Source organism: Drosophila albomicans, chromosome X, assembly GCF_009650485.2.
Source record: "Drosophila albomicans strain 15112-1751.03 chromosome X, ASM965048v2, whole genome shotgun sequence".
Classification (NCBI taxonomy): Eukaryota; Metazoa; Arthropoda; class Insecta; order Diptera; family Drosophilidae; genus Drosophila; species Drosophila albomicans.
The window spans coordinates 9,707,153-9,729,255 of NC_047627.2; the positions used below are offsets into that span (position 1 = coordinate 9,707,153).

The 22,103-nt window shown below is 34.0% G+C and overlaps 4 protein-coding genes across 5 annotated transcripts; 1 reads left to right on the forward strand and 3 right to left on the reverse strand.

The window, feature by feature from the left end:
* Positions 1-299: 299 nt before the first annotated feature.
* On the forward strand, positions 300-11,907 carry LOC117577580 (uncharacterized). The gene is made up of 5 exons (XM_034262424.2): positions 300-353; positions 10,639-10,847; positions 10,913-11,029; positions 11,373-11,519; positions 11,585-11,907. The coding sequence occupies exons 2-5, from the start codon at positions 10,653-10,655 to the stop codon at positions 11,687-11,689; spliced, it is 564 nt and encodes a 187-aa protein (XP_034118315.2). The 5' UTR covers positions 300-353; positions 10,639-10,652; the 3' UTR covers positions 11,690-11,907.
* LOC117577921 (DNA ligase 1) lies at positions 6,518-22,082 on the reverse strand. 2 transcript variants are annotated; one of them, XR_007954453.1, is made up of 3 exons: positions 21,722-22,082; positions 21,193-21,658; positions 6,518-6,527 (listed from the first exon to the last, which is right to left on the reverse strand). XR_007954453.1 is itself a non-coding variant. In XM_034262917.2 (2 exons), the coding sequence occupies exons 1-2, from the start codon at positions 22,017-22,019 to the stop codon at positions 21,252-21,254; spliced, it is 705 nt and encodes a 234-aa protein (XP_034118808.1). In that variant the 5' UTR covers positions 22,020-22,082; the 3' UTR covers positions 21,163-21,251. The 2 variants fall into 2 exon arrangements, 1 of the variants encoding a protein (XP_034118808.1); XM_034262917.2 differs by lacking the exon at positions 6,518-6,527 and having other exon boundaries at positions 21,163-21,658.
* LOC117577582 (uncharacterized) lies at positions 16,118-16,830 on the reverse strand. The gene is made up of 2 exons (XM_034262425.2): positions 16,308-16,830; positions 16,118-16,239 (listed from the first exon to the last, which is right to left on the reverse strand). The coding sequence occupies exons 1-2, from the start codon at positions 16,687-16,689 to the stop codon at positions 16,232-16,234; spliced, it is 390 nt and encodes a 129-aa protein (XP_034118316.1). The 5' UTR covers positions 16,690-16,830; the 3' UTR covers positions 16,118-16,231.
* On the reverse strand, positions 18,871-19,647 carry LOC117577956 (uncharacterized). The gene has a single exon (XM_034263001.2). It carries the CDS (start codon positions 19,527-19,529, stop codon positions 19,035-19,037), a length of 495 nt encoding a protein of 164 aa, XP_034118892.1. The 5' UTR covers positions 19,530-19,647; the 3' UTR covers positions 18,871-19,034.
* Positions 22,083-22,103: the final 21 nt, after the last annotated feature.

Consider the following 22,103-nt stretch of genomic DNA (forward strand, 5'->3'; position numbering starts at 1 on the left):
CTGATCGTTGGTTCCCACACTTTAACACGTTTTTAATGAAAACGTTTTATTTCTATGTTTCTCCATTTCATGCTCATATATTTTGAATGCGTATTCATAGACTTGAGACCACTGTATCAGCCGGTTCGGACGCATTTGTCGGCTAGTTTTTGGCTTATATTTATTTGGCTTGAATAATTTGTCCGCCGTCGCCGTTTAGTTCTCTTTAGCGTGCGCCTAAATCAAGTAACCAAAAATATTTTGTTCAGTGCAGCTTCGAACTTTTTTACTTTATTTATTTATTTTATTTGTTTTTTTTTTATTTTTGTGCTACAATTTAATTGTATTTTTTTTTAAGTGAACAATTGCAAAAAGTGAGTTTTTGATTTGTGTATTTTGTGCAATAAACTTTCGCTAAAATCGTATTGGCACATTGCAACACATGTTTTAGGAATTAAGTGAAGCATACAAAATGCTCACAACAATGTGGATTAATGTGAATTGCATTGAATTGTGCAACAAACTAATCGCTGTAATTAATAATAATTGTCAATTGTGTCAACTGTTACGTTAATGTTCTATTCAAATGTGCTCAGATATATTTGCATTCCATGCGCGAGATGCAATTACATTTGATTTAATTTTAAAAGCTCGCTGAAACATCACAGATTACTTCTTTTTTTTTTAGAGTATACAGTTTCGTTGTGTTGTGTATTGCTTTAATGACTTCACATGGGTTTTTAAATGGATCTTAATGACCTTACATATTTGAGAGTTGGGCGCAGTCATGCCCTCATACCCTCTCTCAAAACAAAAACTGTTGGTCATAGGCAAGAAATAATCTTGAAATCTTTAGTGTCGACTAAGTTAGTTATAATACATCGCTTCGAGTGTGTGTTTATTTGTTGTTGAGTGCGTCGTTCATATTTAAATGGCCTTCAAAACGTTGGTTATAGATATTTGAAATCGAAATTTGAAATTCGTTTGCTTTAACATTTAATCTTATTTCAACGCAGCGACTTCAGCGACTTCAGAGCATGCGCAACAGCGTGTAAACAATGCTGACCCACTTTAACAAGCTTTAATTGACGTGTTTGCCTTCAGAGTCTGCCGCTGCAGCTTCTACAGCCGCCTCTTGGGTAAAGCAACAAAAAAAGCTATAATCAACAATAACCGAGTCCAGTAACAATGCTGAACACGAAAATTTACATAATTGCAATGACGTCTTGGGACTCTCCGCGAGTGTGTGAATCAAGTGTCTACTAGTTGATCAATTTCTGTGGAGTGTCAATCAAGTGCAAGTATGGATTAAAAGTTAACAACTATTGTGGTCATTTTACTCACCCGGCAAACAAATATTATCACCTATTGCCAACTGACCACGAAGCATAAATAAACACCGATAATAATATCAATATTTTGATCAGCCAATCAACTTGCAAGTTATTTATTGACTTTAATATTAGTTCCGGCTTTTAAACAGTTTCAATACTGAGTATCTCCGAGTTAAGCGCACTTGTTTGTTGCTTTCTTTATTGTTTTGTTTTTATTGCCTGGTCCCCAAAAAAAAAAAAAAATCCAATTGACATTGACATATTTAGCGCCGTCCGACTCATACATTATCCAATGTCTGTGTTGTTGTTTTCATTTTGGCCACGTTCAAGTCAAGGTCAGGCATGCGATTGTGATTGTGATATAGCCATTAGCTGTGCTTGTTTATGGCGTTGCTTCGAACATTTTGACAACAAACCATACAACCTAGGGAATCCCATTTTAATGCCCGACTGTGATAAACCTATTAACCAGATATCACATCACACACTGAGACTTTCTTATGGGAGGAATAATCAAATACGAATAAACTTCGACTGTCAATTTTATTAAATACATATATTTTTCATGAACTTTTCACAAATTAAACAAAAAATTATTAAATTGAATTAATATATTAAATATGCAAAGAATTCAAATTTAAAATACTTAATTTTCAATTTATATTTTTAACAAACTTCCAAGCTGTGCAACTTAAATATTAAACATAAAATTATGTACAGAAATTATTACATTAATGCCACAAATTGAACATCAAATTATTTATTTAATTTATACATAAAATAAACAAAGAAATAAAATATATAATAATAATAAATTTGCATTTAAACGCCGCAAATTAAGCATATAAATGTTTTCAAATCCAAATAAATGCATTACATTTTCAATGAAGCGTCACAAATTAACCAACAATTTTTTTTATTAAAATAAATACATGCATTAAATTTCCAAATTAGCTTCGCAAGTTGAAAATCTAATTATTTATTTAAATTTATATATCAAAGTCACAAATTGAATATCAAATGATTTATTAATATTAAAAAAAAAATGTATATAATTAATTCTCAATCAAGCGGCATTTTTTCATTTAATATGTATGCTTTACTTTATTTGTATTTATTAATTTAATGTGCACAAATTAATACGTACTCCGCAAAAACTAATAGAGTGACAATCAAAATGTTTTTCATTTAAGCGCAGAACTCCATGTTGTTGTTGCTTTCGATAATCGATTTGGGATTGAAACTTTAGCCGCCCAACCAATGGCTATTAAAATTCTAATTCTAAATAAAGATAATAAAATGTTGTTTGTACCATAGTTCACTAGAGCAGTTGTATAATTATTTTTAATAGTTTCAAGCAAGCACTCTATTATATATATTTAATTGTTACGTAAACCACTTTACTAAAAAACGTCGGGGTTTATTTCATGAGTGCAAAAAAAGCGGTAACTACTGCGCTTTTTATTGAGTTTATAATTTGGTTTTTACCAAGAGAGAGAGATTTTTTTAAAGTATTGTCACAAAAAATATAACAACAATAATTTGCAAATTCAGTTTTTTTTTTGCCAAGGCCCAAATCGAAAAGGTTGGGAATTCTTTTGACGCCAACTTATAATTATATAATATATTTATATATCATGACATGGCAAGCATATTCTCTAGAAAATGCTGAAAATGTTTGTGGCTGGCTTAAACGGAAGGAATACGAAGGGGAAAGCAATACGAAGATAAGAAAATTTTAATTGAAGTTAATAAACGTACTTGGGCTAGAAATCCTTGAACTACATAGACTCCTTGTTTAATTTTATGAAGGACCAGATAAATGAAGATATTTCTAACAAAAGAGCCAGTGCAAAATATTTTTGTTTGAATCACACAATTTAGCTATACTTGTATAATAAGTTTCATATAAAAGTATTATCAAACATCAAATGCTTATCAACTACTTTTCAATTATCATTAAAGTAATAAATATTAAACAACTTGTAAAACCAGCAGTGTATAGATAAACAAATTCTTGTTAAGTTTAAGCCTTTTTTTTTTTTGTATTTTCTATTAGATGAATTCAGTTCTAAGTCACCTGCAGCTTTCCTTCTTGATGGTCCCAGGGTATTTGGTAGTCGTGCTCGTTTGGCCGCATGTTATTTAATTAAAATATTCGAAATGAGCGTAGGAAAGCAAAGTCAGTCCTCGGACACAACATCAATAACGGGCGAGTCATTTACTGATCAACTTTAACGGAATTAATGGCACGGACAAGCGGTCTGTGAAGGATACAATTATATTTACTATTCCTCAGCTATTCATAAAGGCACACCGCACACATACTCACCACACACACACACACACACTTACCTACTTCTGTGCAGAGTCATATCAATATACTCCCATAGATACTATGTTTTATTTATTGAGTTGATTTTGCTCTTGGCCTGACGGTTAAGTTTGCAACTTGAGTTCTATTTCTTATACTATATTTTTTTTCTACTTTTTTGTGTTGGCTTCTCTTCGTTGCCTCTGACAGTTGGCACGTAGCTGAGACGGTTGGGTCGACGTGAAGGACAAAATTGCGTCCAATGCAAGTCAGTCGACCCATACGTAATGCCATTTGCGGTAGCAGGATATGGAGCAGAGCAGAGCAGAGGGAGTAGGACAGGCTGGAGTAGGTGTAAGCGTAGCAACGTTGTGTGTATGAGTTATTAGCGCGACACGCTGATCACGTGCCGTTGCCATCTTTGGCCATGGCTATGTCAATATGAAATAATGTTAATGTTGCTCGTAACGATTAAATTGTATACACCGCCCTCAAACAATTTTGTGTATTGCAGTTAACTGTCCAAAAAGAAGAAGAGAGAGAGAAACAATTCAAGCAAAGAGCAATTGTTGCTTAGGATATACTACAATAGTTAGCTACCGCTGTCTGTCTGCTCTCTCTCTCTCTCTCTCTCTCTCTCTCTCTCTTTTTGTCGACCATTAAAGCTGTGAACATAAGTCAAAAACAAAAGGGATGAGCCGATGGAGGATGCTTGTGGCAGCAATAATGCTCGCTGCGCTGCGCGCGCGCTGAGAAAGTCAATTTTCCGGTTGGAAAGCGCGCGTTGCCTTGAAAATAAATGACATATCAAATAGTCTGGTCACCTTTAAGCGCTTACGTTAAACAAACAAAAGCGCAAATACCAAACACACACACACATACATAACATACATGCGTTTGTATTTTGTACTTTATCGTCGCATTTATCCTCGAGCCACTATCATTGCACATACACAGCTACAACAACTATTACGACGAGTGTGTAACAATTGTTTTCGAGTGACAAAACAAAAAGCAAAAAAAAAAATCTCAAAAAAATAAGGGAAATAAATACCAATTTCACCTACTATTTATTCTTATTGAAATTGACCAAAAGGGCTTCCAGCGTTCGAGTGCCACATCAAACGCTTTTGTTATTATCGCAACTTGTAAAATACGAAAAACGATAAAAAAAAAACATACAAATAGATGAATAAATTCCATGTGTTCATGGGGAATTGTGTAAAAGCGGTTAAATTGGTTATGTGGCGCTCTGTAATATATTATTTCGGTCCGTATCAATACCTCATATGTCGCATAAAAAGATAAAAGCGTCAACCTATAGAACAGTGGTGAAAAATGTTAAATGCCCAAGAGCGAAAGTGCTGCAAAGAAGTGCTTGTATTATTGGTCATGTATTTATTTATTGCAAATACAATTTTAGCTTGCAACAAGCAATTCAAAAGTAAGAAACAAACAAAAAAAAAAAAAAAACTAAAAGCTTTAATTGCCTAAAGGCACTAGTGAATATCTTTTTTTCTTCCCTTTTTGTAGCTTGCTGTAGACTAAAATTATATTCTCCAAAAACTAAAATACATAAATATATGGAGTACTAAAAAATATGCTCATATTTTGTAAGAAGCGCATATATTATTATGTATATTGGTAATGCATTTGTTTATTTGAACACAAAATTTTAGTTTACAACATGCAATTAAAAATTATGAAAAAATAATAACTACAGGTACTAAAATTTGATGACGAGCCGAAATGTTGGGCGTGAAAGACAAATATTAAAAATAATATTCGTTTTGTCGATGTTTTTTATACACTGTACCCATCGGGTACAAATGTATTATATCTTTGTCCCTGCAGAAAATTGATCTAACAAGCAGAAGAAAGCATCTTTGACTGTATAAAGCACCAGCAAATCGATAAAAGATCGAATAACAAGCGTAATTTTTAAGCTTGATTCCTAAAAATTTATTTGCCGTTAGATAAAATAATTTAATAACTTTCTTTAACAAATTACGACTGCTGCAACAAGGTCTTGACTGCTTTGGTTGACAATCTGTTATACAAAATATTCTTTGGTAAATTTTGTATTAAATACCAAAAAATTTGGCTCATTTTTTACGCATTGAATATACCACATATAGTCTTTGGTATATTTTCAGAATTTATTATTACTTTGTCTTACTTTGGAGTACTTTAAAATTAATACCGCACTGTTTTGCATTTGTTCAATATGGGCAGCGGATATCTCACAGTCGAGCACACTCGACTCTAGCTTTCTTACTTGTTTTTAACACAAAATTTAATTTATGTTATATTTAAGCTAGCAGGATGAATTGTATATATTGTATAACATATTGTATAGTTTGAAGCCAATTTGGAAGCACAAGCAATGGAGAGTGCTGAACAACGTTGAAGCCTAAAGCAAATGTTGTGGTAAGCCTCAAGGCAATACCTTCCAAAATTGCTCCAAAATATTTATATTTATTGATTTGCATGCGAATTTACCACAAACTCGATGTGTGTGCTGTGCTTGGGCTCCTAGCTTTTATAGTCTTCATTTTTTTTTGTAGAAACGGTTAGGCCAACATATAAAACACATGTTCGTATATACTCGTCTGTGTAGGACTTACACTTTTGTATATTTTATGTGTGCTCTCACAGATGCTGCTTTATGCCAATTTCATATTATCTATGGACGCAAACTTGTTAGTCCCATTGTACTTTTTATGCACTGGGTTTTAAAAACGGAATTGCAAGACATCATTTACATTATTGCAGATTATGAAATTGCTTTTACTTTTCTTCTCTACTTCTATACTTTTTTTTGGGCATTGTTAAGCACAGTCAACTATCTGCCACATATGAGTATTATACTACATAGTTACCTGTTAAATGTAAGATAACTTGCACACAAGAATATGGTCCACAGAATAGACTGAAAGAAGCTACTGCTGCTGCTGCTTCTCTTGGTGTTGGTGTCGGCACATATCGTCAACATTTAAAGCGCTCTTAAGTCTCGTTTAATTGGTACTTAACATGCAAATTCCAAATGAGGCGAGGATCTGAGACGGCAATTGTCGCGACGTGCTCTATCTTCTTCTAACGCTTTTGATGCGTCTCTCTGTGTAACAAGTGATTACATGGGCGTGTATGCGTGTGTATGCCCGTGTGTGTGTGTGTGTGTATGTGTGCTTAATGCATGAATAAATCTTTGGACAGCTCCTAAACAATGAATAGTGAAGATTGAACGCTGTGTTGTGTGTGATAGTTATCACAGTTTTTTAAGCGACAACTTTAAAACTTTATAAAATGCATACTTATTATAATCAGTTAAGTTTAACTACTTCGGGAGTGCTGCTGATTAAATGTAAAATTGTCTTTTCTTCTATTTACTTTAGTCAATTATTTTTGGCTATGCATTTTATCAAAGTATTGTATAAAGGCGTACTCCGGGTTTCATTCTTTGATTTCGGTGCATCAGAATTCACAACTTTTTGGTCATCGTGTTGTTATCAAAACGTTTAATTTCTTATTGTTGACACAGCTGACTTGGGCTTTGGTCAAAAGTAAAAACCGCGCGGGGATAGAAGTCACATTAGGATGAGTTCATCCTGCATTGATGATTAATGCTCCTGAAAACAATTATATTTGCCATTTCTCTATTATAAAAATAAAGATAGTAGTTAATATTAAATTTAATTTCATGTTATTATTAAAAGGACTTCATTCATTTTTGAAGTCATTCGATGCGGTGCTGAAAAAATTAACAATCAATGTTGCCGGTTGCCATATGATGTCAATTAACAATTGCACTACTCAAATTAGAGATTTTCTATCTAAAACTGTTCAATGAAATTTAAAATTTGAACATTATTTCTTCCACTCTTTTCAAGTTTATTATCGGAACACTTATAAATAATCATTAACAATTTGTGTAATCATGAAATAATTTGTATGCATCTCGTTTCTGTCTTTTACCCAGATTCATGTAGTCAAATCTATTCTTATTATATTTTTATGGCACTACATACAAAATCATGATTCATAAATGATAACAGCAACATGAACTTTTGATATATACATTAATAAGATTGAAGTTTAAATTTCGAATATTTTATAGATTTTGTGATTATGTATTTTTTTTTAATAACCTCGAATTATTCTAACTTATCTTGCATTAAAAAATGTGTGAATTGTTCTAAAATGATAAAATGGATCACATTACGTATACGTAATATTTCATTCGCTGCATTACTTTATATTTTGTATTTATATTTGTTTTCAAATAGCATCGAATTATTCTAAAATGCGCTTGCATAAAAAATGAGGTATGAATTACTCTAAAATTATATGCACATTACGTATACGTAATATTTCATTCTCAGCATTAGACTTTGAAGAGGGGGTTGCCATTTGGTTGACTGGGCACAGACGGCTTCGGTCTCACTTGAGTGTGTATGCCATTGTCTTGGCCGCAATCAAATCAAATTTAATTGAAATGCCATGAAGAAATTTATGCCACCATTGGAGAATTGATTGATTTTTGACTATTGCCGGGCATGGAATGCATACGAGTAAGACACACACACTCACACTCACACACACACATATACACCCTCTCAACCCGTTCTAAAAAGGAAGTCGTGTCCTGCAGGCATCAGGACTGTGTCTGGACACCAGCAGCAGCAGTAGCAGCAGAGTAGGAGCAGCTCTAGTAGTTCTCGCTCGTAGTTAGAGCAGAAGAGCAGAGGACCAGAAGAGCGGCAGGAGCAGCCACTCATTGATATAATTACAAAGTTTTGTTGGCCAGTTGATGAGCCAGTTGGAAAACAAAATCAAGAATGCGATTGCCATGGCCGCTTTTCCGTTTGCCGTTTGGCCAAAAAGTTTTAATTTCAAAATGAAGTTTGTTTCAATGCTCGGCGAAGGCTTCTCTAGATGGGGGTGGCAATAAAATAGTCAAAGCGTGCACAAAAGTGCAACGAGAATTGCCGAAAAACTGGCAACTAAAAAAAAAAAACAAAAAAATTGCTGAAAAAGAAAAAGCAAAAGTCAGCAACGCAAAAAAGCCAGCTTAATGCTCGCCACTCAGATACACTTACTTTAGGGGAAAATAAAATATATTTATTGATGATGATATCGTAGGATTTCGATTACTAAATAAAGTGAACTTTTATTGATAAATCGCAATTAATAATTCAAGTTTCTTTTTTGTTCTCTATTTTGCCTCTCGCTGTTTCTTTAAGTCCCAATTATTAATATGACTTAAAAATAAAAAATGTTGGTCTTTAATGTCCTTTGTTATCTGTTTATTTTATTATGTCTATATTAAATCTATTATAAATATAAATAATATAATATGCGAGGATTTAATATAACAAAAAGTTGCACTGAATCGAGTTTCAAAATGTTTCTTAATATCATTTGTGCGCTCCTCTCTTTAACACCATTCACGATCTCTCGGCATACCTTATAGGAAAGTTCCCTAGCGGAAAGCAGTGTCGAAAAAGTGTTTGGCAAACAGTGCGCTAGTGCAAATTTACCTGAAGACAATGAGCAGGACAGATGGCCAAGCAGATAGATAATCGAAAAATAGCTAAAGTTGGTGAGAGAGCCAGCGGAATCCGGAATCCAATACCGAAAATGAAGTTCGCCGGGTCGTAATGAGGACCTCGACGCTGTCCGAGCTAGGGATTTGCTTCGAATAGACTACGGACGGCGAGCGAGAGAGTGAAGAGTGAAGGGTGAGAGAGAAAGGAGAGAAGGAGGCTGATTCAGGGGTAGCTATTATGTGCCATTAGGGCATAATTAAAATGCTCAAGTTGCACAGCAGCGGCAGCGCCAACAGCAGCAACGGCAGCAACGGTAACAGAAGCAGCAGCAACTACAGTGAAGAAGAAGTGCGACAGATACGAAAGCGACAACATAGTTGCTATTGCACACTGCAAGCCAAAAGGGGTCGAAGGAGAAAACGGAAAGCGGAAAGGGGAAAGGGGGAAGCTGGGAGGTAGACGGGCGATGACCAACTTGGTTTAGTCTTTAGCTTGCGGTTGTCAACAGTGCCCACATTGTCGTGGAAACTAAAACACCTGGATTTTGTTTGTATAGAGAGACAGAGCAATAGAGCGAGAGAGCGAGAGAGAGATACTGACTGCACAGCAGACTCGGCAACTCGAAGAGTCTTGGCCATGTTTACATATTTGGCCCATAAGCAAAACTTCTTTAAATACAACATTGTCTATCTAATTACGTAGTCTATATTTATACGCAACTCAAAGAGCAATTCATCCAAGTGAATTGCAGCTAAAGAATGAAAACAGATGCATTGACGAGAAAGTCTCAAGTTTTTCCCTATTTTGTTTTAATTTGCTTCACTTACGTCCTTATGATATGCGTATGAGGTTTGACCTGAATGAGTTTTTCCTATAATGCTGTACTGGTTCGATTACTTAATAAATTTAAAATCTAAGAACACAAATCGCTTCACTAGAACATTGAAGTTTTTTTGAACAGCTAATTTAACGCAGCATTTAAGAGTAATATCATTTTTATTTATTTGTTAGTCCAATGTTAACATAAAACAAATTTTTTGTATTCTCCATAATTTGGCTTTTAATTATTTTTATTACATTACATCATATACAATAAAAATAAATATCAAATCTCAATTTAAATTCATAATTGTTGTTAACAATTTAAATTATTTCAGTAATTGTTGTTAGAAAACTGAAATTATTTAATTGGGCAATAAGCATACTTTAATCCTACTACATTAATATATAATTGGAGTTCATAATTCGTGTACTTAAATCGATTTGAATAAGTTAGTCAAATATCTAAATAAAGACTTACCATTCAAAATCTTTTGTATTTAAATTTCGATGTTGAAATTCTCCTAATTGGAATGTAATATACAAAAATAAAATATTATTATTTCAATATAAAATATTATAATTTTTAGTTTTCTACAATATAAGCTAATAATAGCTTTGTTCCATTTCGATTTACTTACAGTACAACCAAAAAGAATGCAAATTTTAAGATCGAAACAAATGTTGGGACTGCTTTTAATCGGCATTTCGTTATTGCAACTGAATGTTGCGACGGCAAAGGATTCTGGCAGCGATCGAAAGGAATCAGATGTGCCACATGTGCGACACAAGAGAGGCTTCTTTTGGGACTTTTTTCAAAAGATAGCCATAACCAAAAACCTAATTACCGATGTGAGTATTTTGAGCATATTTACTTCCCTGTTTTTTCTTTAGTGTCGATTTCTAATGCATTTTAGCAATATGCAGACACACGGAATACTTTAAATGACATATACAATACGGTGAACGAACAGTTTAGCGATCCGGGGCCAATGAAACCGACTTCTCAACCAAGATCAACAACAGAAAGAGTGGTAAGTATTATATGAAATTTATTATATATTATTATATTAGTATTATATAGATTGAACTAAAGGCAGTTATAGACCCAAAAACACTTTAAAAATATCCCCAAAATCTGTTAACCAACTTTTGTACTTTTTTTTTACCTTATGCTTGTGCACTTTGATAAAATATTTTGATAAACTTGAAACACTTTTATTAGACAGACACACCTCTAACTAATTTTTTAAGCTTGTACTTATCCACTCTAAATATGTTTATGATGACAGATAAAAGTCTAAGGAAGTCTTAAACTATTTCTGAAGCTTCGGATTTCAAGTACAATCATCTGTTTAACTACGTTCTATTTCACAGTCTTCCAGCGACGAAGAGGGCAACGATCAGCCTTCATCTACGACTGAGGGCTTCAGCATTTCCCGCTATGAACTCGGACGTATTCTGGGTCGCAATTTCCGTGGCATCCAACGCTTGGCACAGACCGAATTTCAAGAGGCGCTCAATGTAATTATCTCTGATCGACTTTTGAGCTGTCAATCAAAATTACAACACTCTATTTTTAATTGCAGGCAACACACTATAATTTAAAAGAATACAAAGCAGAGGCCGATAAACAGTTTGCTAATAGTTTGGCAGTGGAAAAGAAAAAAACTCTAAAAAGTCTAAAGGGCTGAAGGGCGATTGACTCTTGATTTTACAACCACTTTAACTATTTTATAATCATTGTGATATGCTGGAAAATGAATGCATTACTTTTGTAATTTAAGCTTAGTCTGTATAGTTTTTTTTACGTGTACATAATACATTTTGTTTGGTGACGAATAAAATACGCTGAAAGTTAGATGTGGTAAAGATTTCATTTCATTTGACACTTGTCGTTACTCTCTACTATTTTGCGTCAAATTAAAAAGTTTTCAGTAATACTTAATTTTATTGATAAACTTATAAATACATATAATAGCATCAGGAATACAATAAAAGTCTTAAAACACGGGGCAACAAAGCCAACAATACACAACAAAAAAAAAAAAAAGTAACCAAATGTCAAGAAAGATGAAAACTGAAAGCAGAAAATGGAGAATAGAAAACAGAAAACAGAAAGAAAAAAGACAGCCAATAGGAAAAGTGTCCTAGGGAAAAGTTGTAAAGAAATATAAAAATTGTTTTTCAAAATATCTTGACGCAAACAAACACAACAGCGATAAACGCACACATACAGCGGCACACACACCTCGCACACACTACTCGCAAGTTACTTCTGAAATCGAAGTAAAGTTGCAAACAAATTCATAAAGCAAAGTGACAACACAAAGACAGCCCTTGTGGCAACTGCATGCAACAAACACATAGCAAAAACCACTAAAAGTGTCATAATTCGATGCCCATGAGATGCCTGTCTCGAAAGTACGTCGGCCAAAAACTTTTGCGGCGGTAATGAATGCCAGGCTGTGGCTGTTGTTCTTCCAACTTCCAACTTCCAGCGCGTATGAGAATAAACCCCAACTCCGACTTTTATACTTACCATACTCTATACTCTATACTCTATACTCTATATATATGAATGACATTGTACCAGACCGCAGTCATCTCCCTTCCGGTTTTATCCAATGTCTACTGTCTGCAGTCTGCAGTCTGTAGGTTGCAGGTTGCAGGGTCTCCAAAGTTGCACAAACAACTGCCACCAACAATTGTTTCATCCGCCGAACGAATCTTTTCTCTTTGAAGGTGTGCTGTTTAGCTGCTTCACTACAATTAGAATTTCACAAAATTGAGTCAAACATTGTTTGATGTTATTTGTTTTGAGTCAGCACATAGCTTCATTTAGACTTTGTCAAAGCATCTTTCGCATGGCTTAGATAAATCAATTGGCTTTAGAGATATGAAAACTCAGTTATACTATAAGCACAAAAATTAAAGCAGACTACGTTTTGCAGCTTGCTTATTTGGTTTGAACAATGCCAATCACAATCTTCTTAATTCCCAAGCAATGTTTTCTAAATTCCCAAACAATAAAAATATTCACACTATTACCATAAATCAATTTTATTTTACTGTGTAGCTGGTCTTTTCATTTACGTACTATAGTTAAAATAAAGTGATAAATAAATATAAATATTCATGCGGAAAATTTTATTAGCTGTGCCAAACAAAAACTGAAGCTAATGTACATCAAAATTCAGCATCGAAAGGTGGATCCGTATATTACCTATACAATAGATAATAAAGTCTATAACAAAACATTTATTTTATGCTTTTTATGCAACCTTTAATTTTGATACTGATCTTTTAATGTGATCTGGGTATTTTGTATTCAGCCTTAAAAGGCATGTTTGTAAATTTTTTATACTTGTCTTAAGCACAATTTGTACACTTTTAAATATCTTAAATATATTTATTTCATGGTTAGTTCTTAGATTTGGTATCGATCTTCCCATATGAAGTGGGTATCTTGCAGACAGCATTAAAATCTAAATTTCTTATTCAACATTTACAACATAATACGTAAAAAAACTTTTAAATTTTTAAATATATTGATTTCCAAATGTGAACTTTATTTTTATATCGATCTACCAATTAAAAGGCAAACAATTTCCTTTACAATATTTAGGAAACATATGTCTTTTTTATTATAAATATATTTTTCAATTAATACTTTATTTTTTTTTATCGATTTCTGCAGGGTATCTTTAGTTCTAAAAATGAAAGCTAGCTGCTTTTGTTTTTATTACATATTATTAGAGTTGAAGTGCGCAACCTTTGTCGCTCAGACTTTATTCAACTTTATTTATTCACTCGAAACGGAAGCAGCAGCAAAGCAATTAATATAAATATCACTGTCATTACTCCTGATTACTGTATTTTTTGTGTATCTAAATCATGTTTCTATATAAAACAATTACAATGCAATAAGCTGACCCCCAAGATCGCATGTTCCAAACTGTATTACGAATATAGAATAAACACATAAAGGTCACGAAGATGACTTCAGATTGTCGTTTACGTTAACACTCCTCCCATCCACACGACACATTTTAAGAGCGCGGGAAACATGTTGTAATAAATGCAGCCTAAGAGCACATGTATTTGCTTGAGCTGTGTGCTAATAATTTATTTACAATTTGTGTCTATGCTATGCGTAGAAGAATGTAGTAAGTAGCTGACACACAGACACTTTGGACTATAGTGTTTTTATATTTATATTTAATCTATGCATGATAACCCCTGAACTTAGAGCTAGAGGCCAAACAATTCCAAAACTCTGAGCAGCTTAGCTGGCAAAAAAAAAAAGAAACAAAATATAACAATAATAATAGAATCCAAAATGGGGAATAAAGACAAAAAAAAAACACACACAATTCTATTTAAAATTCAGAAAGCAATTGTGAAAATTGGATTTAGTGTATTTTGTGCTTTTAATTTGAAAGGTTGATTGCATAAATGTGTTGATGCTGATGCTGATGATGATTCTGATTCTGATGGTGATGCTGATGCTCAGGCTTTTGTTGCTACTATTTTGTTTAAAACTCTGATTGAGGCTTTTTTGATTGCATTAATTGTTTTTGTGAACTTTCTCATTGTTGTTATTGTCTAGCTTCAGCATTTGATGCTGTCAGCCTTCAATTAGTATTATTCGACATCATACAAACTCGCACACGTACACACATATATTTGAAATGATTATAGCAATTATAAATACTACACACAAACACTCTCACACACACTCGCACACTCATACAAGTCTCTCGCAAAATACCGCACATTTGTCATGCTATCTGATGGCTAACTAGAACAAATAAACACGATCGAACTACGAGTGCTCGACCCCCGAGATACCCAATGTGCAATAGGTATGGAATAATCATACCCGCTACCTATAGTATAGAAGAGTATTATAACTTGAATGTTGTACTTTATAAATATCTTAAATATGGTATTCGGTATATTTCAGTATTTTGAGAGCTTCTCACAAGATGTTCCAGGAACATTTTATTGCTTTTTTTCACGATTCAAAACTGCGAAGTTTATATGGAGTATTCAATAAATTCATGAATTTGCGATCGTAGCAAAATATTAATACAATATTATATACAGACAAAATTAAATCAAATAAAATAATTATAATCAAGCCGAAAACATTTGCAGCCAGTGCTTTGGAAATACTTTAGTCTCAACTTAAATTATAATTAATATTATAATATTTGACATTCAAACTCAAAAGTATAAATATACGAATATATTATAATAATCGAAAGGGCCATAAGTTAATTAAATTTCTCTGATTCCCCTCCCTTTGCATAATTGTTTATATTGACATCATCCCAACTCAACTCAGCTCAAAAATATAGAACTGAAGTAGTGTCACTTAATGTACAATCTTTTTAAATACATTCTTGATTTTATTACCCAGTTTGGTAATTCTAGCTTTTGTAGTTTTTATAGTTCTAGCTTTTGCATCCTTTGAGCTCGATATGATATTACATGTACCAAGCTTATTTGAAGTAGACTAGGAGTAGACTAGAAGAATACTCCTTCTCATCTTTAACAGTAGAACACAGAACTCTAAATTAATTAAGGTATATTTTAATTGCATTCATTCGGAATATTTCAAAATACCATTTGCTAATGAGTCAATAAATTTCATTTTAGCTACCAGTTTTATAAAACTTCTAAATACGTTTTAATGATCCCAACACGTTAGCAAATTTGCAGAATGAATTGGAATATAACCCGCTTCGAAAAACGTAAACTGCTACTCTTAATTAGGAGGATGTGACTAATGTGTTGACATAAATAAGTTATTTAATTGATTTAATTGCGGTGACTTTAACACATAAAACTGACTTTTTCACTATTTAAAAACAAAAAACAAAAAGCAAGTGCCCATTGACACTTCTCACTCTGAATAGAATTACATTTTTAGTAGGCTTGTTTCCTGCTACATTTCCATAGAATCGATGAATCATGATGATCAATCTCTCATTGATTGCTTTGTGTTTGAATTCGGCGATAAGATAATTTGATTCTTCTGTCAATATTCTGAAGATTGTCATTTGTCACCACAAGAAAAAAATAGAAAAGAAAAAACAAAAAAACATGCCGCATCAATTTACAACTTTCAAGATCACTCGAATTTATTGGGCAACAAATAATACAAAGATGCGAAGCACAAAACTAAAATTCGTTTTAAGTCTTGGAGCGACGAATTTAAAGACGATTTAGCCAGCTGCAAAAAAGAACAAAGAATCAAAATCAGATTGTGAATAAACTCTTTACAAGAAGTCATATATTTACCAGTTGGTTGAGGGTTGGCCAGCTCTGCTGGAATGCCGGGAGCAATTGGAGCCAGAGGAACACGCTCGGTGGGCGCATCGTAGGTCACCGTGGCCTTGGGTGTGGATGCATCATCGGTGAGACGATGCTTCAGTTCATCGTATTTCTGGGCAACGGTGCTGCCAAAGTCTTTGGCGCCCTCACCGATTTTCTCGGCATAGGGCTTGGCTGCCTCAACGACTTGCTCGGCGCCCTGGGACACCTTGCAGCCAATGTTCTTGAAGAAGTTCTTGAAGTCACTGTCCTCGGGATCCCTGGACGCATCACAGTCAGCGGCGTGTGTCTCACAGCTCAGCAGCATGAGGCCAAGCACAATTGAGCAAAGAATCACAATGGATTTCATATTGAGCGTTGAGAAAAAGAGAGCGAACGAGAGTTTTTTTGATGAACGACTATTCACTTCGAGATTGCAAATGCGACTGAGCAAAAGTCAATTTACGTCCAGTCGTAGAACGTGAGCGCCCCTGAAGCTGAAGCTGAACCTGAAACTGAAGCTATGCTCAACAAAATGAAACCGGTTTTCAAGTGAATCGGAGCAACAGTGATTCCCTTTAATACGAGTATGATATTTCTGATTGAGTTGATATTGATGTTAGTTACAAATGAAAATAGTCTCAATTCTCTTTATCTCTCACTCTTTCTTCCACACTTCGCTCTATGTATATTTCACTTGACAGAGGGCAAAGCCCGGAAAACACTGCATTATATTTGTAAACTTAAACTTTTATAGTAAAACGTAGATTGCAGTTGCACTGTAGACGTGTTAATACATGTTTCTAAATGTCGCTCTGTCTAGCGAATTTCCAGGAAAACGTAAAATGTGATTTAATCGCAATCTATACAAAATAAACTTCTAATTAATTAATGTAACATATATAGAAGACTTGATAGCATTTTGAAGCATTATTCTTTATAGAATAAACGTTTCTTTTGAATATATATGCTATCAAGCTAAATATTTGTGAATATTTATTAAACAAATAATATAAACTATAATAATATAACTTTGTGCCTGCAGGAAATGAATGTAACAGGCAGAAAGAGACATCTCCGACCAATAAGTAAATATATTCTCAATAAGGGTCAACAGCCGAGACCATATAGTCAAGTCCATCTGTCCATCTATCCGTTTGTATGTCTGTTCGACTGTCTGTCCATCTGTCGTTATAAAACACTGTATCTCAGAGACTATAAAACATAAAAAATATGATGAACATATTTGACATCACTTTTCAAAATTTGGTTTAACATTTGGTTGCGATTCAATAAATATTTTAGAAGTTATGCCAAAAAACAGTAACTGAAGCTGGTTGAAAATCTGGTATATTTTGTACTATATCCATATCCATATTTTGCGATACATTTTTGGTATGTTTGTAGAATATCGTCTTATTGGAAATGGGGTTATCTTACAGTCGATCACACGATTTTTCTTACTTAATTTATTTGAAAAGTATTGCAAATTTAATCAAAAATTAATTTTTAAATATTGATGATTAATACATACAAAATGCAGCTTTGTATGCATAAATACCACATCTCAATTGTATCGAAAAATTAGGGATAGTTTTTGACTTTTTGATTATAAATTTTAGCATCGTGAAGTCATTGACTGATTGTTGAGTTCGGAAAGATCAAAAGTTCAATGAACTTAAAAGTGAGTGTCAACAAAAGAAGTGAATCGAGTCAAGTTGCAAATTCTTTTGAACTTTTTAATTGTATACAATATTGCCTAATCTACGCAATATTTGAAATTAATCAGTCTTGCGAAAAAATATACTCTAATTTTATTGCGGTATTCAAGTGCGAATTGTATCAGCTATTCAATCATTGAAACTTTTTTAATTAAAGCAAATACTAGACAGGTAGATGATAACCTGTTTTTGCACTCGAGCTGACCTAAGAAAATAAAACTCAAAGCAAACCTGACGAACGGATTAACGCAAAAACAAAACATAAAACCAAAAATCGAAAACAAAATAAACATTCAAAACACGCACGCCACATGGATTAAGCAATGTTGCGTTATTCTTGGAAAGTAATGTTATTTTACGTGAAAATTGTTTTAGTACAAAAGTAATTTCATATTGATATTATTATCAATGTTCGGCTCACTCTTTTCTATCTATTATCCTATGTGATTCTTCTACAAGGGTGGAAACAAAATGTTCATCTGTGATTAAACTTATGCATTGTATTGCTTGGTCACGCTTAAAATAATTTTAAGTAGTTGTGATTCAAAATATTTCATATAACACATAAGAAAGAAAATTCAATAACTTTGGACAAACAAATTTTACAAAATTTTCAGTTTTTGATAAAAGAGATGAAATTGCATTTTTTCAATTATTGATTTATAATTTTAAAAGAATATTTGGCTGCAGCAATGGAATACGGCTATCTGCATTTCTAATATTTAGTCAAGACTTTTCTTAATGGTTTTATTTGAATTTTCAAACTTGTCATTTAATGAAACTTTAATTCGGTTTGTCGAGTTTATCAAATTTCTAACGCTTTATCAGAGTGCTGGATATAATACAAAGACTACTTTATTTCATTATTTTTTTCAGCAGAATTATGTTACATAGCAAAACGAAATCGAGACATTAGAGTAAACAAGCATAAAGTAAAGTTAACAAATAAAAAAAAAATAATAAACAAAGCACAGACACACTTTCAGAAGCCATCTCATTTCCTCAATCGGCTGCAATTGCCCAAGGCATCGAGGATGTGACCATGTCCGCACTGGTGCTCACCCTTTAGAATGTCCGGATTGATGATCTCAACGTTGGCCAAGAATCCTCGATCCTTGCTCATTTCCTCTGCCGATTCCTTAGCGAGCTTATCGCGAAAATCATCGAAACGATCTTTGATGTCGCTGCCCAAGTCCTTGGCACGTTCGCCTAGCTTCTTGGCGCCCTCCTTGATCTCGGTGCCAAGATCTTTGGCCTTCTCTTTTAGCTTCTTGGCACCGTTCTTGATCTGACAGCCGACACTCTTGAAGAAATCACGCACCTCATGCTCCGAGCTGCTGCTGCTGCCGGTTATCTCGGACATCTTATCGCCAATATCTGAGATGACAGATGGGACCGTCTCCTCACAGTCCAAGAGATCTGCCTGAGAGCAGGATGCATGCAGCATCATCACGGCCACAAACATCAAAGTGCTGCACAAGTGTCGCATGTTGAATGAATGATATATTCCAAAGTGAAGGATACGAGTGCGAGTTGAACTTAAATCCTTTAGCTGACTGACTTCCAAACTGCACCTGCACGTTGTCTTCGCTTAACTGACTTTGGGCGAGAAATGTCGCAAGAGTTTTACACTCTCCCTGGGCAGCCAAGGCACAACAGCAACAATAACGGGAAACACTAACAACAATAACAACAACAACATTGCAATGCGATCACAAACAAACAAACACAAAAAAAAAAGCCAGCCTCGTTTCGTTATTTGTGAAAAATTGTCGTCATTTGGCGTTTTGTTTGTTTGTTGTTGCTTTGCTGTGCTTCAATGCCTTTTGGCTTTTCGCTTAATTCAATTTGTCGGCTGCCTCCTCAAGTCGACGAAGTCAACGACAACGGCAACGACAGTGGTGACGCACTTGTTTTTTCCTGCTTTTCTTTATTCGTAAGTACAAATTCAATTTACGATCATCATAAGAACAACAACGGCAACAAAAGCCACATCAACAAAGAACAAATGCCAATTGATTCCGTGCTGTGCGCTAATCTCAATTCTCTAAATACATACAGATACAGATACAAATACTTTACACCGTGAAAAATAATCCCTTCGTATGGAATGGAGCTCAATAGAATTGAATAAATTTTATTGCTTGAAATAATAATTACAATTAAGTTTTTGCAACATTCAAAATTAAGTGTTTCTTTCATTAACATTAAAATATTGTTTTAAGTGAGACGCTTACATGGAATACTTTATTTGAATAAAGAAAGCTTTCAATATATAAAATTATTTTTGAGTGAGTTGCCTTCAGTGAATACTATATTTTAATGAAGAAAGCCTTTATAAGATTCTTATTCCAATCTGTAATTATTTTATGTTCTATTCATAATTTTTTATTTTTAATGGAATTGATTTATTCTATTTATGAAGGTGCTTGCTCAACGTCTCATGAGATACAAGAGTAAAAGGCGTCTAAAAAAATTGAATCAGTAGAATCAAAATTATCTCTAAGTTCAATGTGTGATGTACACTTATATATACATAATTATTTACTATATAATTAAAGTAATCTAAATAAATTGAAAAATTTGTTAAAATAACAATTTTATTTAAAAAGAAAATAGTCCTGAAATAATTGTTTTTCACTTCGAAATTTTATTTTATTTTGTTATGTTCTCATTGCTTTTATTTAGCGGATCATGTAAATTTTATTTCCTTTGACATATTCTTTAAAAAAAATACCAAATTGGATGCATAACTCATCTTTACAAGTAATTTTTGCAATCTTATTTGTATTTTCATTCTAGCATTTTTTCATTCTCTACATTCTTCAAGATTCTCTATTGGTCTGTAATTTTTTCTCACTGCACAAGTTTATAGAGCATACTCGAATACTGCGTAGACTGCTTAGCAAAGTGTCAGTTGTCGTCTGTGTGCTGGTCAAGGCTGTTCACAATACCTGATAAGGCAATTTGATCAGAGAGACGCCTAGACGCATAAAGAAAACTATTCAATTTACGCACTTTGTGTCAAATTGCGTTGAGTCGAGTGCATTTTGATCACATTGCGGCTCAGTAAAAATGTAGATATTGTGAAGAATGTTAATAATAAGATATCGGTGAAAATAAAGATGAAATTGAACTTTGTTGTAAGATACGAAACGACACACAGGTTTCATTATTATTTGAAATAATTTGAATTGACATTTCAAAAGCTTTAGAGTGATTTCTTAAGTTCATTAGAATTAAATTCGGTCACATCGTTTCCGCCAATGCTACCGTTATTTGTAAACAATTTCTCAGCTGACGCAGTATCATCGTCGTTGGCATTATCAATGTTTTCGATATCGTAATCCGGATCATCATCGGTCTCATCATCGGTCTCATCATCGGGCTCCATTGGAATCTCTTCTTCCTCCTCGGGTATGATTGTCTCAGTCTCCGTGTTCTCTTCTTCCGGTTCCACTGGCAGAACTGGCAGCATTGGTATATCCTCAATGATTTCTCTCTCTGTTGTTGTTGTGCTTGTTGTTGGAGCTGGTGTTGTTGTTGTCGTCGTTGTGCTTGTCGTTGTTGTAGTTGATGTGGTTAATGGCTTGCTGGTCGATGTCGATAAGTGTGCACCTACACAGAAGAGATATTCAGATAAGTTAATCGTACTCAGAAGTAGTCTATCAGCTCACTTACATTCAGGCAATGTTGGATCAAAGTCACAGCGAATGAGTTGATCCAGCTGCTCGCTGGTCAGCGGCGGAGGCTTTGGCTTTGGCGTCGCACGTCGCACATAGTAAAGCTCTCTGACCTCGAACACATCGAGGTGGGGATAACGCTTTGAGGGGCGAATGCGATGATAGCGTTTGAAGTACACAGGATTACTGGGGACATCGGCTGGTGGCGCAGATGCTGGTGCCGCTTGCAGCAATTCAATGCAACAAACCAGCACGGCAAGTGCGGCAAGGCTGAAAGCTGTTGTTAGTTTTTGCATCACTGTCGTTTGTGGTGTGTTTGCGAGACTGATATTTAGTTTCGGTTTAGCGAAACCCGCATGCCGAATGGTCTCTAGTATTGG

What these genes read in the sequence shown, in the direction of transcription:
- LOC117577921 (XM_034262917.2), bottom strand. Translation starts at nt 22,019, where the DNA reads ATGCAAAAACTAACAACAGCTTTCAGCCTTGCCGCACTTGCCGTGCTG. An exon ending in TGATCCAACATTGCCTGAAT is followed by an intron (nt 21,659 to 21,721) that starts GTAAGTGAGCTG and finishes TCTTCTGTGTAG; the next exon opens with GTGCACACTTATCGACATCG.
- LOC117577580 (XM_034262424.2), top strand. Translation starts at nt 10,653, where the DNA reads ATGCAAATTTTAAGATCGAAACAAATGTTGGGACTGCTTTTAATCGGC. An exon ending in GATCAACAACAGAAAGAGTG is followed by an intron (nt 11,030 to 11,372) that starts GTAAGTATTATA and finishes TCTATTTCACAG; the next exon opens with TCTTCCAGCGACGAAGAGGG. An exon ending in AATTTCAAGAGGCGCTCAAT is followed by an intron (nt 11,520 to 11,584) that starts GTAATTATCTCT and finishes TTTTAATTGCAG; the next exon opens with GCAACACACTATAATTTAAA.
- LOC117577582 (XM_034262425.2), bottom strand. Translation starts at nt 16,689, where the DNA reads ATGAAATCCATTGTGATTCTTTGCTCAATTGTGCTTGGCCTCATGCTG.
- LOC117577956 (XM_034263001.2), bottom strand. Translation starts at nt 19,529, where the DNA reads ATGCGACACTTGTGCAGCACTTTGATGTTTGTGGCCGTGATGATGCTG.